This window comes from Indicator indicator, chromosome 1, assembly GCF_027791375.1.
Source record: "Indicator indicator isolate 239-I01 chromosome 1, UM_Iind_1.1, whole genome shotgun sequence".
Lineage (NCBI taxonomy): Eukaryota > Metazoa > Chordata > Aves > Piciformes > Indicatoridae > Indicator > Indicator indicator.
Genome location: NC_072010.1, coordinates 64,179,324 through 64,195,553, shown reverse-complemented (window position 1 = coordinate 64,195,553; position 16,230 = coordinate 64,179,324). Strand labels below are relative to the sequence as shown.

Genomic DNA, 16,230 nt, shown 5'->3' with positions numbered 1-16,230 from the left:
AAAATAGGGGAATTTTTTTACATATATGAATGGCTTTTTCAAAAATATTTACTGTTGACTTTTTGTAGTAAACATTTGTTTTGTTTTTCAAGGTATGTGACATTATAAGTGGTAGTATATTTCAAATGTATTTCTATGTTAAAGAAACATAGAAATGTACTTGCTTTTCCCCTCCAATAAGTATAAAAAATATAAACAATTGAATCAACTAAGAATGAAGTTCTTTCTAAGTCAATTCCATATAGCTGGTAATTCAGTGTGAGAAGTGCAAGTCTTCATCTTTTCTTCCTACAAAGCCTTCTAGGATTAAATTTTGTAACTTATCTTGAAGTAAATCTTTCAAACCAAGGTAGTTACATTTAAACAATTCTAAGTTTTGTTTTATTTTATTTCGTTTGTTTTGCTTCATTTTGCTTTTGTTTCATTTTTTACTTTCTGTAACTTAAGCATACTGGAAGTGTCTTTGAATATTTTTTGAGAGCTTGCTTCAGATTGTTTTCTTCCTTCAGTGGACTTAAAACAAATTGTGGATAGACTGAAATAATAGAAATATCCTCCTAAACTGAAGCTGAACTGCAAGTTAACTTCATCTTTCTGTACAACAATTCTGTTGTGTCAGATAACATTGATCTCCTTTGGTTTTGAACAGCAAATTAATTACACTCAGAGCATTTTGAAAAGCATTTCAGAAGAAGGAAATCTAAACATAAAGAAGACACTGATGAAGCAATATAACTGCTGTAAGTTGATATCAGGATTTTCAGATGAACAGAGCCTTTAAAATGGGAATTCTGATTGTCAACCTAAGGGAGAAAAACTTTTTTTTCTTAAATGAAGGTCTTCATGCCAAGATTAGTCAGTTTTGAAGACTGCCTGTGGCCATTGCTTGATGGAAGAAGAAAAATGTGTTATGAGAGTGTTGTTTTAAGCACTGTAGAAAGTGTGTGAATAAATGTATATATAAAAGTCATAGCTTAAACACTTTAACAGTGCACATTTTTAGTTTATTTATAAAACACCTGTCACTACAGAACAATTCAAGTGTTAAATGTAATCTGTCAAGGAACTTCTAAGATCACCTACGTCTACCCATCAAAGTCCAGGCTTTCTTCAACTTTTCTGGTGGATACTTTTCTATTTAGAATAACTTTTTAATATGAAAATACATCTTTCCAGTTGCATTTGTCTTTCTTCTGCTTTGGAATTAGCATCTCATGCTTCTGTACTTCAAGAAAAGCAATACAACTTTATCATTCTCAGCTCCTGGATTTATCCTACAGCAAGGCTGAGAGTAATAAAATGAAGCTGTATAATTCTCATTTGTTTCTAGTAATAAGGGTTACATGGAAAGAGTGAATAAACTATAAAGCAGAAGAACTACTGCCAAGTGAAAGAATCTTAACAGGACTCTTGATTTTCAAGTACTTGTATTGCTTTGGAAAAGATGCAGGGTATGTGTTTTCTAAACGTAGGGTGGATTGACTTTCTGACCACTTTCCAAAACTCCATTTAGTTCTGGGTGGGGTTGTGTAAGGAATTTTTCTCCTGTTCATCATTTCAAGCCTTCATGTATGTTCCTGTCTGGAGTAGGTTCCAAAAACAGAATTGTAATTTCAGAGCTTTAGTTTTCCATGTCCTTTCCTCAGTTTTTCCATTTGTTCCTGTAGCTGGACTGATTGTCTTCAGAGACACCTTCATTTTTTTTTTTGTTTGTTTGTTTGTTTTACTGAAGACAGAGGAAATTTTACTTTTTTGAGCACAGCTGTTTCAACAGTAACTAGGCCAACCTTTAGAAAACACTGTACCAAGTCAATGAATACTGTTTAATAAAAGACTGATTAATCATAAAATGCATGTAACTCTTCAAGACCTAGCCTGATTTTCATTTCTTCAGTATGACTTTCTTTCCATTCTTCCACACCTTCCTTACTGGTAGCTTCTTCCCTCATAAAGTTGTCTTTGAAAAATACCAATCTACGTAGCTTATTATTTGCCTAGTCATTTCAGCTGGGTAGCCTAGATTAGAGAAAAACCCTGAAAGAAACATAAGTTTGTTCTCAAGTTCAGCGTCTTTGTTGGAAGAGGAAAAAAAAAAACAAAAATAACTCCCAAAAAACCAAAATCACCAGAAAAACCCCAACCAACCCTACCCACAAAACTGCAGGAGATTTCCTTACTCATTTTTAAATTCTGAGTAATGGCAGTTACAGAAATAGAGCTGTCATACTTGCTGTATGGTTACCAGTAACGAAAGGGCTGCGTGCCTGAAGATTTAATATCAAACAGTGTGTTCTGAGCTTTGCACCTTCTGCTATTTCAAGTTATTTAGGGTAAAAGATCAAAACTAGTACTGAAGGGTTTTTAACTTATAAAAAAAACAGAGGATGGCTGGAAAAAAATATATTCCCCCCCCCCAAGAGACATGAAATTTTGAGCTGTTTCCATCTATGCTGTCCAATGGTTTACACTTTCTTTCCCTGCCTCCCTCCCCCCCCACTGCTTTTCTTTCACAGCTCAGGTCTTGGAAGTTATTTTGAAATGTAATATCCTCTACCTAGTTAAATCCTTTTTCTTTATATAGTCAGCTGTATGAAATGAAGAGAAACCTTTTTATAAGGAGCATCTCTAATAATTGAAGTACTTGAAAATTTACTTAAATATAGTGATTTGGATTTGAGTTTCCTGCTTGCGATTTTTATTTTTTTTAACCATACAGTCCATGTCCTATATAGTTTATTTAGTCGCTAAAGGAATCTTCAGTTGCTGCTCCTTCTTTTCACTTAATCATTTATATATAATTGCAGTTCTTAACCAAGGGCTGGCAGAGGGATTATACATAAGAGATTGAACTGCTCTTCACCTCCATTAGATCAGGTTGCCAGAGCCCTGTTGAGCTTGACCTTGAATATCCCCAAGGATAGGGCCTCAACTACCTCCCTGGGCAACTTGTTCCGGTGTTCCACTACCCTCATGGTAAAGAACTTCCCCCTAATATCCAACCTAAATCCAGTCTTCTCTAATTTAAAACCATTGGCCCTTGTCCTATCCCTTCAGGCCTTTGTAAACAGTCGTTTTCCAGCCTTCTCGTAGGCCCCCTTCACATACTGGAAGACCACTCTTAGGTCTCTCTGGAAACTTCGCAGGCTGAGTAACCCCAGCTCCCTTAGCCTGCCCTCATAGGGGAGGTGTTCCAGCCCCCTGATCGTTTTCCATTATATCCATGTGCTTGAGTACCACAACCACCTGTGCAGTGATTCCAAGATACTCCTGTAGAACAAGTACAGCTTTCTGTACCTGTTAAAAGTAAGCTGTTCAGGAAGAGGTGGGAAGTTGATAGATCTTAAAAATAGCAAAGGTTATTACATTTTAAAATCTGGCAAACACTAATTTAAGGTTTGTTTATTTCTGGGAAATGACTTCTCTTTCCCAGAGTTTGGTCACGTATAGCCTTACACACTTGCATCTTACTACATCTCCAGATGCTTCTATCAAATCAACATTCCTTCAGGAACTACTGACTTAACTATAGTCTCTCTTACAAACCATTTTTCAAAGCAGAGTTGTTACTCAGTAATATTTACTAAGTTACAGAATTACTTAGTCCTTGAAGTTTTATTAAATTAGGTGGTCAGGCAACACCATATTGTTTTATCTTTGCGTAACTTTAATTTGTTCTTGGTTAGATTTTCTTTACTGTCCTTTTGAGGTTCACAGATTTAAAAGGATTTCAGAGAAGTGAGCTATTCTTTTTGACCAAAATGGGTATGTTGTAATTTAAGTTGCAGTTGCATTGTGTTTTGTCCATATACTATGCAATTAGAACTACTACAAGAGCATTGAGTGTTGGCTAGATGGGAACTCACCAGGCTGTCTAGCTTAGCATGGACAAGGATTGTTATTACTTTGCAGACTTTCTAAAACCAGAATCTGCTCTTAAAATGGGGGCAGAAGGGGCAGGAAGAGAGCCTTCTGAAGATTCAGCAAGTTCTGTATTCTGAAGATTCTCCTAATACCTAATTTGAAATACCAGTTGTTCATATTAGTCCCATTCATATACTGCTTACGCTTGTCACACAGAAGTGATTCTTCTCTTTGCAGCTATCTTTTAGGTATTTGAAACTGATAGGTCTATTTCTTTTGACTAACTAGATTTTCACAGTCTTCTAAAGTCTCATTTTCTGGACCACTCTTGGCTGCTATTCCTTGGATTTTCACTAATAGTCCAAGTAAATACTGACTTAGAATATTGTGGGATGGAATGAAATTAGCCTAATGATTTTTTCTGATTCTGTGGTGTTTTGACTTATTCGTCCAGATTTCATGTAGTTAAGCTGTGTCCATTAATGAAATTAGTCTTTCTGTCATACTCACTTTCTAAAGATTTTTTTTGGTCTCATTTTTATAGCAAATAAATTGCAGTGATCTAGGAAGCAAAACTGGACTTTGTTCTCTCTGTGAGCTGGAGTGAGTTGTTTTCAATTCCATATGAATTTCAATAGAATCAGGTCTATTAATCTGAATTCTTATTCTGCTGGCTGGTCTGCTTCTGAATTTTAAGTAATGGACTTGTCTAAACTACTGAAGCCAAGAAACAAAAACTATTTTCTGACTAGTTACATCTGTCTGGAAATGCAGGAAAAGCTTAGGAAAGATTTATTGGCATCTTTCACTTCACAGTCTAGTTTTCTAGTCCTCTTGTCTCCACTGCAATGCACTTAAAAGTTATTCTGTATTTCTAAGCACGGGCATACCGTATGTTCATGTACATGCATATGATACAGCAATCCTTCAAATTTAACCTCTACATCTCCACATCTCTTGCCTGATTTCATTTCTAATCTTCTTGATGCATTAGAATATTCAAAACCCAGTACCATTCTCTTGTGCTTGGAGAAGTCTTGGTTCAAATAATAACGCAAGTTCCAGCACTTATGATGTCACACACTTTGAAATGAGAAACAAACCAGGAAAAAAGTATAAGCAAAGCATAACAAGTATAGCGTCTTGATCTATCTATCTGTCTTTTTCTATATATGTATATATTTTATTGTTAGGAAGAAGAGTGATGATGTTGTTACTTTAGAAACTGGAATGCCATGGACAATTGCCAAGTCATGTTAAGTTTGAGTATTTAATTTTTTGCAATAGATTGCAGAATAAACTGCAGAAGATGGGAATAATCAAGGCTTAAGTTAGTCTGAAGTTTATGTAAATATCAGGTACTTCAGACTATTTTAGAATAAAGCATTTTGAGAAGTTTAAATAGGAAGATTTTTTTTTTTAAGGCACATAGCGTATTGATTTTGTTTTAAAGTGTATTGTCTCCCAAATCTCACTTAGAAGCCAGATATATGTTAGTTATAAAATTAAGATTGATAACTAATTTCTTGATAGAAATTTGCTAAGTGTATGTTTTCTCTCATCACCAACAGATAGATAGTCAGTAAGGGCAGCAGCAGCAACAAGCTAGCCTGATGAATGAGTGTAATTCAGTTTCTTTGTATTGTACAGCTTGAGAAATGCCAGTGGCCTGACAGCAGCAGACCTTGCTCATACCCAGGGCTTCCAAGAATGTGCCCAGTTTCTCTTGAACCTCCAGAACTGTCACCTGAATCGTTTCTATAGCAATAGTACCTTAAATGGGGTTCATCAGAATGCAGGTCCCAATTCATTCAGTGGTGGACCAAGTAGAAAGAGATCCTTTGAAGATACAGAGTCTGCTGCAGTGAAGAAGGCTAGAACAGAAGGTAAGACCCCTAGAGGTAACGGGTGGGGTGATAACTGTGGACAAGAAAGGAAAATAAACATTTTAAGCTTTTCAGAGTGAATGTTGAGCACTGTTGACAAACTCACATACAAATGGAAGTTGCATATTAATATGAGAAGCAGATGAATACGGTTACTCTGTGCCACAAGATTCTAATTCTCCCTGTCTCCATCTTGGTGTGTTCAGAAATTTCTATTTCCAGAAAGTGCTAAAGTTACACATGCCAAGAATAATATGTGGAGGAGTAGTTGCTGAAATTGGCTTCTATTCCTTCTCCTTCACAGTTCAAAAACTGTTTGCTAGCTAAGATGGATGAAAGAAATTTAATGCAAATCTAGAGGGATTATGTCTGTGACAGTAAGTTAACATACCTTGAGTTTCCAGGATCATGTTCCAACTGATGCTTCACATGAGGATGGAAGAATAGAATGAACTTTAAGGAGTTCTATTCAGCACAAAGGATATTGCTTCTTCCTCTGCCAGCAATGGTGTAATAGTACAACCTGAAATACATTATTTTAGTGGCTATATATGAATTTTTTTCTTTTATGTCTTATAAACACCTTGAATGACATGGTAAAGAATATTCTCTGCTTTCTTTCTGTTGGTCATCCCAGTAAATTCATATTAAAAAGAATGCAGCATTCTACACTCAAACTTTGTATCTTTCTCCTATGTCTAGCATCCGGAAAGGGACTTTGAAGGTCTTAATTAAAGATGCTTTTCACAGTTAAAAGTGTGTATTGTTCTAACAGATGTAACTTCCAGTAAGCCAAATGAAATGGGTTCAAATAGTGCTTAATTCCAGATAACAAGAGGGAAATTGAGACCAACGCAATGTGTCTAAACATGACATAGACAACATAAATTACATTAACATCAAAGCTCTGTAATACTTGCTTTAGTACTTGGTAACCAGCCACCATTCCACTATACCAGGATAACAGATACTCCATAGCCAATCACAAACAGGATATGGTGACCTTCCAGTACCCAAACGGGGCCTACAAGAAGACTGGGTTTACAAGGGCTTCTAGTGATAGGAAAAAAACGGAATGGCTCTAAACTTGAGGAGGGAAGATTCAGACTGGACATTAGGAAGAATTTCTTTACAGTGAGGGTGGTGAGGCACTGGAACAGGTTGACATGGAGATTGTGGATGCCCCCTCCCTGGAGGTGTTCAAGGCCGGGTTGGATGAGGACTTGAGCAACCTGGTCTAGTGCAAGGTATCCCTGCCCATTGCAGGAGGGTTGGAACTGGATGACTTTCAAGGTCCCTTCCAACCTAAACCATTCTATAACGGTGTGAATATGTTACTTCATGTAGTGGGTCTAAACTAAAAAATTGCATGATGGAGAAGAGTGCCTATGAAAGTAAATGCAAGACTGCTTTTCAGGAATAATGTCCATAAATAGCTACATCAAATGAGAAAATTAAGTGGTACGCAGATGCTCCTAATAGCTACATAAAGATGTCTTCAGTGTATTCATGTTCTGTTGCAAGGAGGCACTGCTTGAAGTCGAAGATAATGCATTTTGTTTTGAAGAGCTGTTTCTTCTCATTGTTCATAACTAGCAATCTCTTAGTTTCATGAAATGGCTCCATAGGTTGTATTTACTCACAGTCTGTGGGAGTGACACTGGGCTAGCTGTTCATACATACGTTACTGTGAAACAGCAGTGCTGCATTACCTTTCAGCATGAACGGTTCGTCCAGTGGTTAAGTTAGACCGAGCAAATAATTGGGACAATATGTTTTAATTGAACAAGATCTAAGCAATTACAGAGTTCTTGGAGAAGCAGAGTATTTTTTACCAGTATGACTTTCTAAGACCTTTGCAAACAAAGCCAAAAGGTTTGCTCTGTTCACTTGAAGGTTTTTATAGTAACGAAGATACACATCCCAGCTGCAGAAGCTGAAATTTCTAATCTGGCATGTCTGCTCTCAAATGTATCAGCAGCACTAATAACTATCATATCAATGTAAAAAGTGTACTGGGGTGAGAATGAATCACTATTCTTGAGGTGCTCTGTAAACAGTAGAGCTGAATGATGAAAGATCATCAGTACATCTTTGTAACTAGCATTTTTACAAAACAAGCCAAATTCTTCGCCAAAAGCTTTTGCTTTAATAACACAAGTACTCATCTATTTGTTTGCTGTGTTTTCAAGTGTGCACCAGTGACTAAACCTGACCTTTTTTTTTTTAATCAGCTTACAGCTTTGATGGCTTAATACCAATGATGAATGGAGGAGTTGAGGACGATGCTGACAATATGCACATTGATAGAGAGTTTGCTGTTGTATCAGGTGGGAGTGGACAGTTTCCTGTTAACTACAACAACACTCAAATGGTTGAAGACACCAAACAACAGGAGAGTTCTTCTGTTGGACCCAAAGAAATTGAAATATACACTGTTTCTGCAATGCAAACTCCTTGTCGTTGCAAGAACCAATATGCATTTTATTTTTAAGTATAAAACTTAGTCCTTTATTTTTGCACATTGTTGTCTGTAGTCTTGGAAACTATTGTATTGCTGTAAGACCCGTTATATTGGGGGTTTATTAGGTATCTAAAATTAGCTGTTTCACACAATACTTTGTAATGGTGAAAGGGAAAGTTTATTATTATTTCAGATAACAGAGTCCACGGTGGCTGTTCCACTTTTAACTTTTTTAACTTCAGGCTTGTATTACATTGTGCCTTGCTTTTAGTTGCTATAATTTCAGGTTAAAGGAAATTCAGAAATAATTTAGGTTAGTCATTTAATTTTCATTAAATAGATTTAATTGTTTATAAGAAGACTTGATAGGAAAACATATCCTAGTGCTTAATTAACATGTTACGACGCAACTGTATTCAAAATAGTTCAGATACTATGAAGAATAGTCAAGATAACTTGCTATGTGTCCAGAATCTGTTCAGACACAGTGACGTAAGTGCAAGATCCTGCTGTGAGATTTTAAAATGGCGATAAGGCTGCATATAACAGATCGTAAACTAGTATTTGCATCTAATGTATCTTGGAAAACAATTTTTGTGTTTCCTACTGATCTTCATGAAACTGTCAAAAAGTTACTAGTGTTAATGGATATTAATGCTCTTAAGTTTTTTAAGGGCTACTTAGTGGAAATGCTTTTGGTAACCCCAAGACATGTGCAGTGTTTTGATTAAAACTGTCTTGGGTCAGCTTTTTCCATGAGCTTCATAACTGAAGGCATGGAAATGATAATGCATTATTACATTAAAAAAATCAATTCCTTACTTTAAGTTTTTCTGTGATAAACGTGTTTGTGCTTTGTACCACAGATCAGGTTCACCAAAGGGAATTATAATTAATAGATATTTTAATATATTAGAAATAAATAATGTGTGTGTGTGTATATATATATATATATATATATATATAACCAGTACTTTAAAATTAGAAAGTGTTCTTATTTATGGAAAAATTACTGTCTTTGATAAATATACTCTATTACTATAGGTGCTACTTTTTAACAATTAATAACATCTTATTATTAGAATTATTCATTACCTACTTCTACATACTAACAGTAGTGCCATCTTTATTAAATTGGCAAAGCCCAGCCTATAAGGATCTATTTTTAAGCAGTTAAAATTTTGCACTTTTCAGTTAATAAATATTAGGTTAAATTATTTCAGTGTGTTTTTATCACTGAAATGATAGCTTTGCTGTCTTGATGGGTTTGGAATTTTTTTTTTTCCACTTTCAATAAGAATTTGTGGTTAGTAAGTTCAGATGACATGGCTATTTTCAACTTGTGTAGGAACTAAACAGGAAAGTCCAGTTAATTCATTCAATGAGTTACAAATGGAATGTGTTTCTCGGCATTGTGTATTGCTGTGTGTGAAGTGTCAATATCATAACTCATATTTTAAATAATATCCATGCGAAAGAGAAACAGAACTTGCGATTCTTCCTTGTCGAACAGTGGTACTCATTATGTGTCACTTACACAGGAGCCCAATGTTTTACAAATGGGGGAAGCTGGCAACAGACTTCCCGACTTGAATTGGAAATGCACAGTAAATGCAATCCTATTCTGCACGTAAGTTTATGCATTCGTGTATACATAAACATATGTGCACATATCCAAGGCTCAGAGCAGAATGTAAAAGCTTTAGATGTCACTGTATGAGTCTGTAGTTTCATGTTTGCCTTGCTCATCTTTACCAATATAGATGTAAATTTTAGATGTCCTTTACCAGTAGGTGTTTTTAAGGCAGAATACATCATCCCTTTTTTTTTTTTTTTTTTTTTTTTTGCACTAGTACTCTGAGTACCACTGCAAAAATGTGTTGAAACCTGTTTATGGAAATAAAAACTATTGTACTAATTACTAAACTTAAAGGAGAAATTTCCTTAAAACAGTTGTCAGTGGATTTTGCATGCACATTCTTAGAATTTTGTTGCCTACTACTAATCTTTTATAGCCTTCTGTGCACTCTGCTGTTGCTCTTTTATGGCATTTTGCATGTGGATTGTACAGATGCTATTATAAACTTAACCATTAAATACAAACCTGCCTGGTATGTTACCTAGCAAGCTGCTAGATAAATTGAAGTACTTGCTGCTAAAGGAACTCTGGAACTTTTTATATTGCCACTCAAACATAATATGGAGTCATAGAATCGTTTTGGCTGGAAAAGACCTTTAAGGTTGAGTCCAACCATTAACCAATAACCAACCAAACTTCTTCATTTGGCCTATTTCGCTCCATACTATCTTATGAGAGTTACCACTAGAAAGAAAGGGGGAGGGAAGGCTGAGATAAATTACAGGTGAAAAAAACCCCAACAAAACAGACAAAAAACAAAAACCAAAACACAACCCTTTATGCTCTCACAGATCCTTAGGTCTTGTATGTACATAATCTTTCATTGCAAGAGGGCATTATGGTTAAGGTGGAAAGATGCCTTTTATTCCACCTTTACAAAGCACTGCCCAGAATGTTGTCTGCTACAGTTTTATGAGTTAAATGAAGAAAACTAAGAAACCAATATTGTCTTTGCCAAGATTATTATAGACATACTACACACTGAATGTAGATGGATAGTTGCATTGTCAACCCAAGAATCCACGCTACAAGCTTATCAGTCAGCTGTCATTACTTTGAACTACCTATATTGTTATAAATAAAAAGGTTAGATTATTCTGAAAGCCATGTATGGAAACATATTTTAAATAAGCAGAGTATAGTGGAGACATTTTGATGTGTTTTGATTTATTCTTAATTGTTGGTGACAGGTGTATTTCTTAATGCAGATATGAATAGCAGTAGCTCCATATTGAATGCACTGACAAATGGATGTGCCATCAATGGACATTTGGATTTCACCGCCGCACAACAGCTCAGTGGAATGGATGTCAAGCGTGAGGAGTGTTTAACATTAACACCTAATGGAATAATTCCTGGAATAACTTCTCCCAGTAGGCATCGAATTCATACCAGTAATGGCACCGAGGAACCAGAAAAAGGCATGAATAATTCCACCGATATGTGTGGATCTCTGCATCTGAACGGAAGCCCCAGCAGCTGTGTTTCTACCCGACCCTCGTGGGTGGAAGATCCTGGAGATACTTTACACTATGGACACTATCACGGTTTTGGGGATACTGCTGAAAGCATCCCTGAACTTAGTAGTGTTGTTGAGCATTCCAATTCTGTCAAGGTCGAACAGAGATATGACAACACTGTCCTAGGCACAATGTATTTGTATCATGGTTCCTAGATTAATGACCTTTGTGTCAAACACATATTGAAATTGCTACCAAATGAAACTGGGGGGATGAAATCCTCACATAGCATTAAATTTGAAGATTGCAACTTATTGCTATTTTTACACTTTGTTTATACGAAAAGTAAACCTTTAATTTGACAGCCTTATACAATAGTTGTAATTTGTTGCATGTATGGGGCTTATTTAGTGACAAAATAGGTGGTGTTACAATGGAATGTTTATTACTTTAGGTTTTTTTATTATGGGATGTTCTGGTTTTGTATTTTTTTATTTCTAAGCTTGTGAACACTATCCCTTTTTAGAGCTGTTTTCCCTTTTATTAAAACAACGTTTAACTGAATTTTGTGAAGAAAATGTTACGTTATGTGCATCACTTAGAAGTAAGGTTTTTCTTTTCCATATCTTCTGCTGAAGCTATGGTAGCAATATCAATGCCAGCTATCACTATGCAAGGTTGAAAGTGGCAATGTTCTGGAGCTTCTCTGACTTTCTAGTTTGTACATTTCTTTGGTATAATTAGATGTGCATCTTTAAATTTTTTGAACGAGTTGTTTAAAAGCGCAGAGACTAAATTGGAAGACGTTGCTGTTTGACTTCCTGTAGCGTAGAAGTGCTTTTCATTGTTGTTGGACTCTTTGCATTCTAGAGTGGGAAAGTGGGCTGCCTTCGTTGGATGTGTGCCTCAGGTTAGTTCTGAATTTGTGGCAGTTTTTCTTTGGCTTCTCTCCTTTATATGTGTGCTTGATATTTTACCATAGCTCACAGACTGGAGGCATGTTGGCACTGTTCTGCTTTGTACGCAGTTTAAAATTGCTGTTACTTGTTATAGAGTTTGCCAAGTCAAAATATTTGAGTTTGACTGTCTTGGATATACATTTATTGTCCTGGTTTCTTTAACACATGCTTTGAAAATGTAATGTTGTGAACTTTTCGGGCTATGCTCACAGAAAATACATTGTATTTAAAGCTTAATACACAAGTCCAAAATTCATATAAGTGCACTATATGAGCACTAATAATATAAGTTGCTGCTTTGTCTTCTGATAAATGAAGAGTGGGGAAGAATATGATAAATGAGATAAGCCTTCTGAATTGTGTTGAGTTGGTTGGGGATTTTTTGTTCTTGTTTTGTTCAAAAAGGGACCTTTACAAATTGGATTTAAATAAAAAAACATATTACATTGTATCTGAATATTTTGTATAGACACTATTATTTTATAGGTGATTTGAGCAAATCTGTAGTAATTTTTAAATCACATTTCTCCATAATCTTTTTCAGTGTGACTATGGAATTTCTTGATTTTATCAGTATGTAGAAGCAAATGGAAACAGCCCAATAAGCTCTCCTTGACTGAATTACAGAATCACATACTGGATGTTCTGTGTTGGAAGGTTGTGTCAGCCCTGAACTCTAAAAAGGGGTTAAAATACTGGCTCACTGATTTTCATGAATGTTACAGTCCCCTTTGAACATTTTCAGGCAAAATGCTCAACTGCAGAGAAGCTGGTGTTTGAGACTCTGCACTCTACACAGTTAACTATCTACGTACAAGATACTCAGTGTATTCAAGTTGAAAGTAGCAGTGATTGGAAAATTGACCAGTCCCTTTGCAAATAGTTGACCAGACCAACAAAACTCCTGTGTGTTCTGGAGGCAAATGAGACCATTAATGAAAGCTGAAACTCACCTGAGACAGGCTGTTCTGCCACACTTGTGCTTGAACAACAACATCTGGGCCCTGTTCTTGGCCAATTTAATTTGCTGAGGCTGTGCCCAGAAGCATGTGTGCTATTGCCATCATACTAACATGAGATATTAACTTAAATTTGTTGTAGCATTGGGTTTGGGGACCTTTTTAGTGTTTGCCAAGCTTGCTGCAAATGCTTTCCCGTGCTTCTTCAAATAAAGCAACTCACAGTTACAGTAAGCACTCCCATCTTACACACGTGACTTTAAACTGATTCCTGAAGGGGTTTCTTTGGGTAGCAACTAAGTCTGCATGTGTCTGTTGTGATGGTACATAACTCTTAGGTACATAATTTTAGCATGACCAGATTTTATACAGTGTTCAAAAGACAAAATTTTTTTTAATTTGTGTACGTTTGGTTTTCATTCACTTGCCTTTTACCTTTTCTCACCTGAAAAATAATGTTGGAAGGCATTATTTCAAATTCAAAGGGAGAACTTGCTGCTTTATTTTGAAAAGCACTTTAATGCATGTGTGTTTAGCCACATGCTAGCAGAGAGATAGATTTCAAGGGCTTCATCTATTGTTAGGCCCCATGGAAGCTAATTATAAAATTATAGTGAAGTGTAGAAGGACAGTGAAGGCCTGATGATGTAGACACACTGGGGGTTTGCTGGGTAGCTTCCTTTATAACTAATGCTGCAAAAGACAGAAGCCTGTGACAGAGTGCCTCAACCAACAGCAGAGATGTATAGTTTTTAAAGCACCAAATAACTTTTTTAATAAGAATTCTAAGCCTGCCTCTTTACCAGGTGCTTTTTGAGAAAAGGATTTAGAGCAAAGGCCACCTAAAGTCTTGGTTTTAAATTATTCCTTAAATCGTCAATAGAACACAAAACAGGAAGTCATAGACTCTCAGCATGGTTGAGGTTGGTGGATATGCGCTCAGGTGTATGGCAGTGTTACGAGACCATTCCACCCTGACAGGAAGTGAGTTTTCTTAAAAGTTTGCTTTCTATCAACCTTTAACTGAACAGCGCCACCATAAATTTCATATGGAATATACTAACCAGTTATTCTCATCATCCCCCTGGTTATCTCTTTGGTTGAGACACGATTTCATGTTAAATTTCTGCTGTTTTTTCTCTGGCTTATGTAGTTGTTTTTGCCCAAATCGATCCCCTCATCCTAGATAAAATACTAGTCTAAACTTTAACACATTTGTGAAAGAGATCTATAGTGCAATTAGATTAAGATGTAGATTAAATTACTATTAGATGCTGCTCAACCTCAACACCCACTGCAAGAGCTTTCAGACCCTGCAAGCTTGCCTGAGCATCGGTTTTGCAACTAACTGGTCAAATCCTGATCGTTGTTCAGACCCACATTCCATAAGCTAGCAAAAGACTCTGCAAGTCTCTTCTACTAAACCTATTTAACAGATTACATCCTTCTGCAGTCTGAAATTGAATTCCATTTTAATATTTATAGCCATGTTATAAATCGCTGAGGAGCTTCTGCCATTCTGAATACAAATGTAATACATCCAAATGAGCCACCTCACAAATCATCGAAGTAAGTCCTGAGCACAAAGCAAACCTGGAATGGAGAAGGGATTCCTGCTGTGCTGCATGCCAGAGCCAACTTACAGTACAAACTGTTACCAGTAGCATGCACTTTCTAGCACACAGCCTTGCACCGTTCTTCACTTAGGTTGGGTCCAACCAGTTTTCTTCCTGTCAGGGAAAACTACACTCTTACAGGAGGTGGGTGAAGAAACAACAGCAACAAACAACCCAAACCCAAATGCACTCTCTCTGTTTCATGCTAGCATAGTCAGTGCAGTGTGTCCTTTACATCCTTTGACCTCCTGGGAACGTGGAGCATTAGCAGCAGAGGGTAAAGCAGCTGGTCTACTTCCTTGCTTGTGCCAGTAGATGTGATGCGTACTGCATCTTCCCACTGTCACCTTCATATCCTGATACATTCAGGGTGGTTACTACCTGGTAATATGTGAATTTTCTTTTTTATCTTTCAAGTATGGCTTCATATAAAGATACAGCCAAAATTAATTTCTTGATGCTCCAAGGAGGAAGTCCTGGATGCCTTGGTTAGGGAGCAACTGAGTTGGGGATGAAGCAGCATTGCATTTTTTTACAGGAATAAAATGAGAGGAAGGGCAGGGGAAGCTTCCTGTGATGAGCAGACCTGGGAGCAGTGGTGGAATACGGCACCCCGAGAGCATCCTGTTTTGTTACTGCTGCTGGCCTGGGGTATGCAGATCCACAGGACAGCAGGGTTTACCGTTCCTGGCAACTTGTAACTACATGTCTGCTGCACTGCTTAATGACTCCCAGATATTTCACACCTCTCCTTCCATTCCCAGAGATTGTTGTCTCGAAGTGGTGACTGGCTGTTTACAGGCAAAGATCAAAAGAACTGTGGCTTAAAGCAGATGGTTTATTTTAAAAGCATATCTGGCTGTAATGCAATTTTTTAAAATACGTTACAATAGTTCATAACAGTACCATGCTCTTGGAGTATTCAAATTAAAAGCTTTGCCACACTAAAGGTGCAGTTTATAGAAAAATGTACTTTTTTCTATAAATAGCACCCCTCCCCCCAAAAAAAGCATAATGAATGCTGCTTTGGTATAGGCATAAAAGTCAGGCATCCTCTCTTCCTCCAAAAAGCACAAGTTTTAATGAGTAACTTCTGTTTGCTTCTCTTGAGACTCAACTGCACATACAGGACTGGATAATCATTTCCAAATCAGTAGGAATTAGCCTCAACTGGCTGAAGTGCAAGCAGGGAAGACTCGTATTTGACACTTGAAGACAAGTCCCCTGGCTCAGTCATTAATCTGAGCAGTGTTGCACAGGGAAAATAACCTAATATCTAAAGCTGAACACAATACCAAGCTACACAGCATTAATTGTATTTCTTCTTACCAGGCTAGAATTGTAAGATAAAGAACAAAAGTTAGTCTGAGTTTCTCTTCCAGCAAA

General features: G+C 36.7%; 1 protein-coding gene across 1 annotated transcript in view; it reads left to right on the top strand.

Annotated features, from left to right (window-relative positions):
* Positions 1-12,687, top strand: part of ANKRD10 (ankyrin repeat domain 10) — a 36,378-nt gene extending 23,691 nt beyond the window's left edge. Inside the window, exons 4-6 of the mRNA XM_054390886.1 lie at positions 5,512-5,747; positions 7,982-8,077; positions 11,059-12,687. Coding sequence (XP_054246861.1) covers positions 5,512-5,747; positions 7,982-8,077; positions 11,059-11,525 — 799 coding nt within the window. The 3' untranslated portion in view covers positions 11,526-12,687. The remainder of the gene's footprint in view (positions 1-5,511; positions 5,748-7,981; positions 8,078-11,058) is intronic.
* The last annotated feature ends 3,543 nt before the right edge of the window (positions 12,688-16,230 follow it).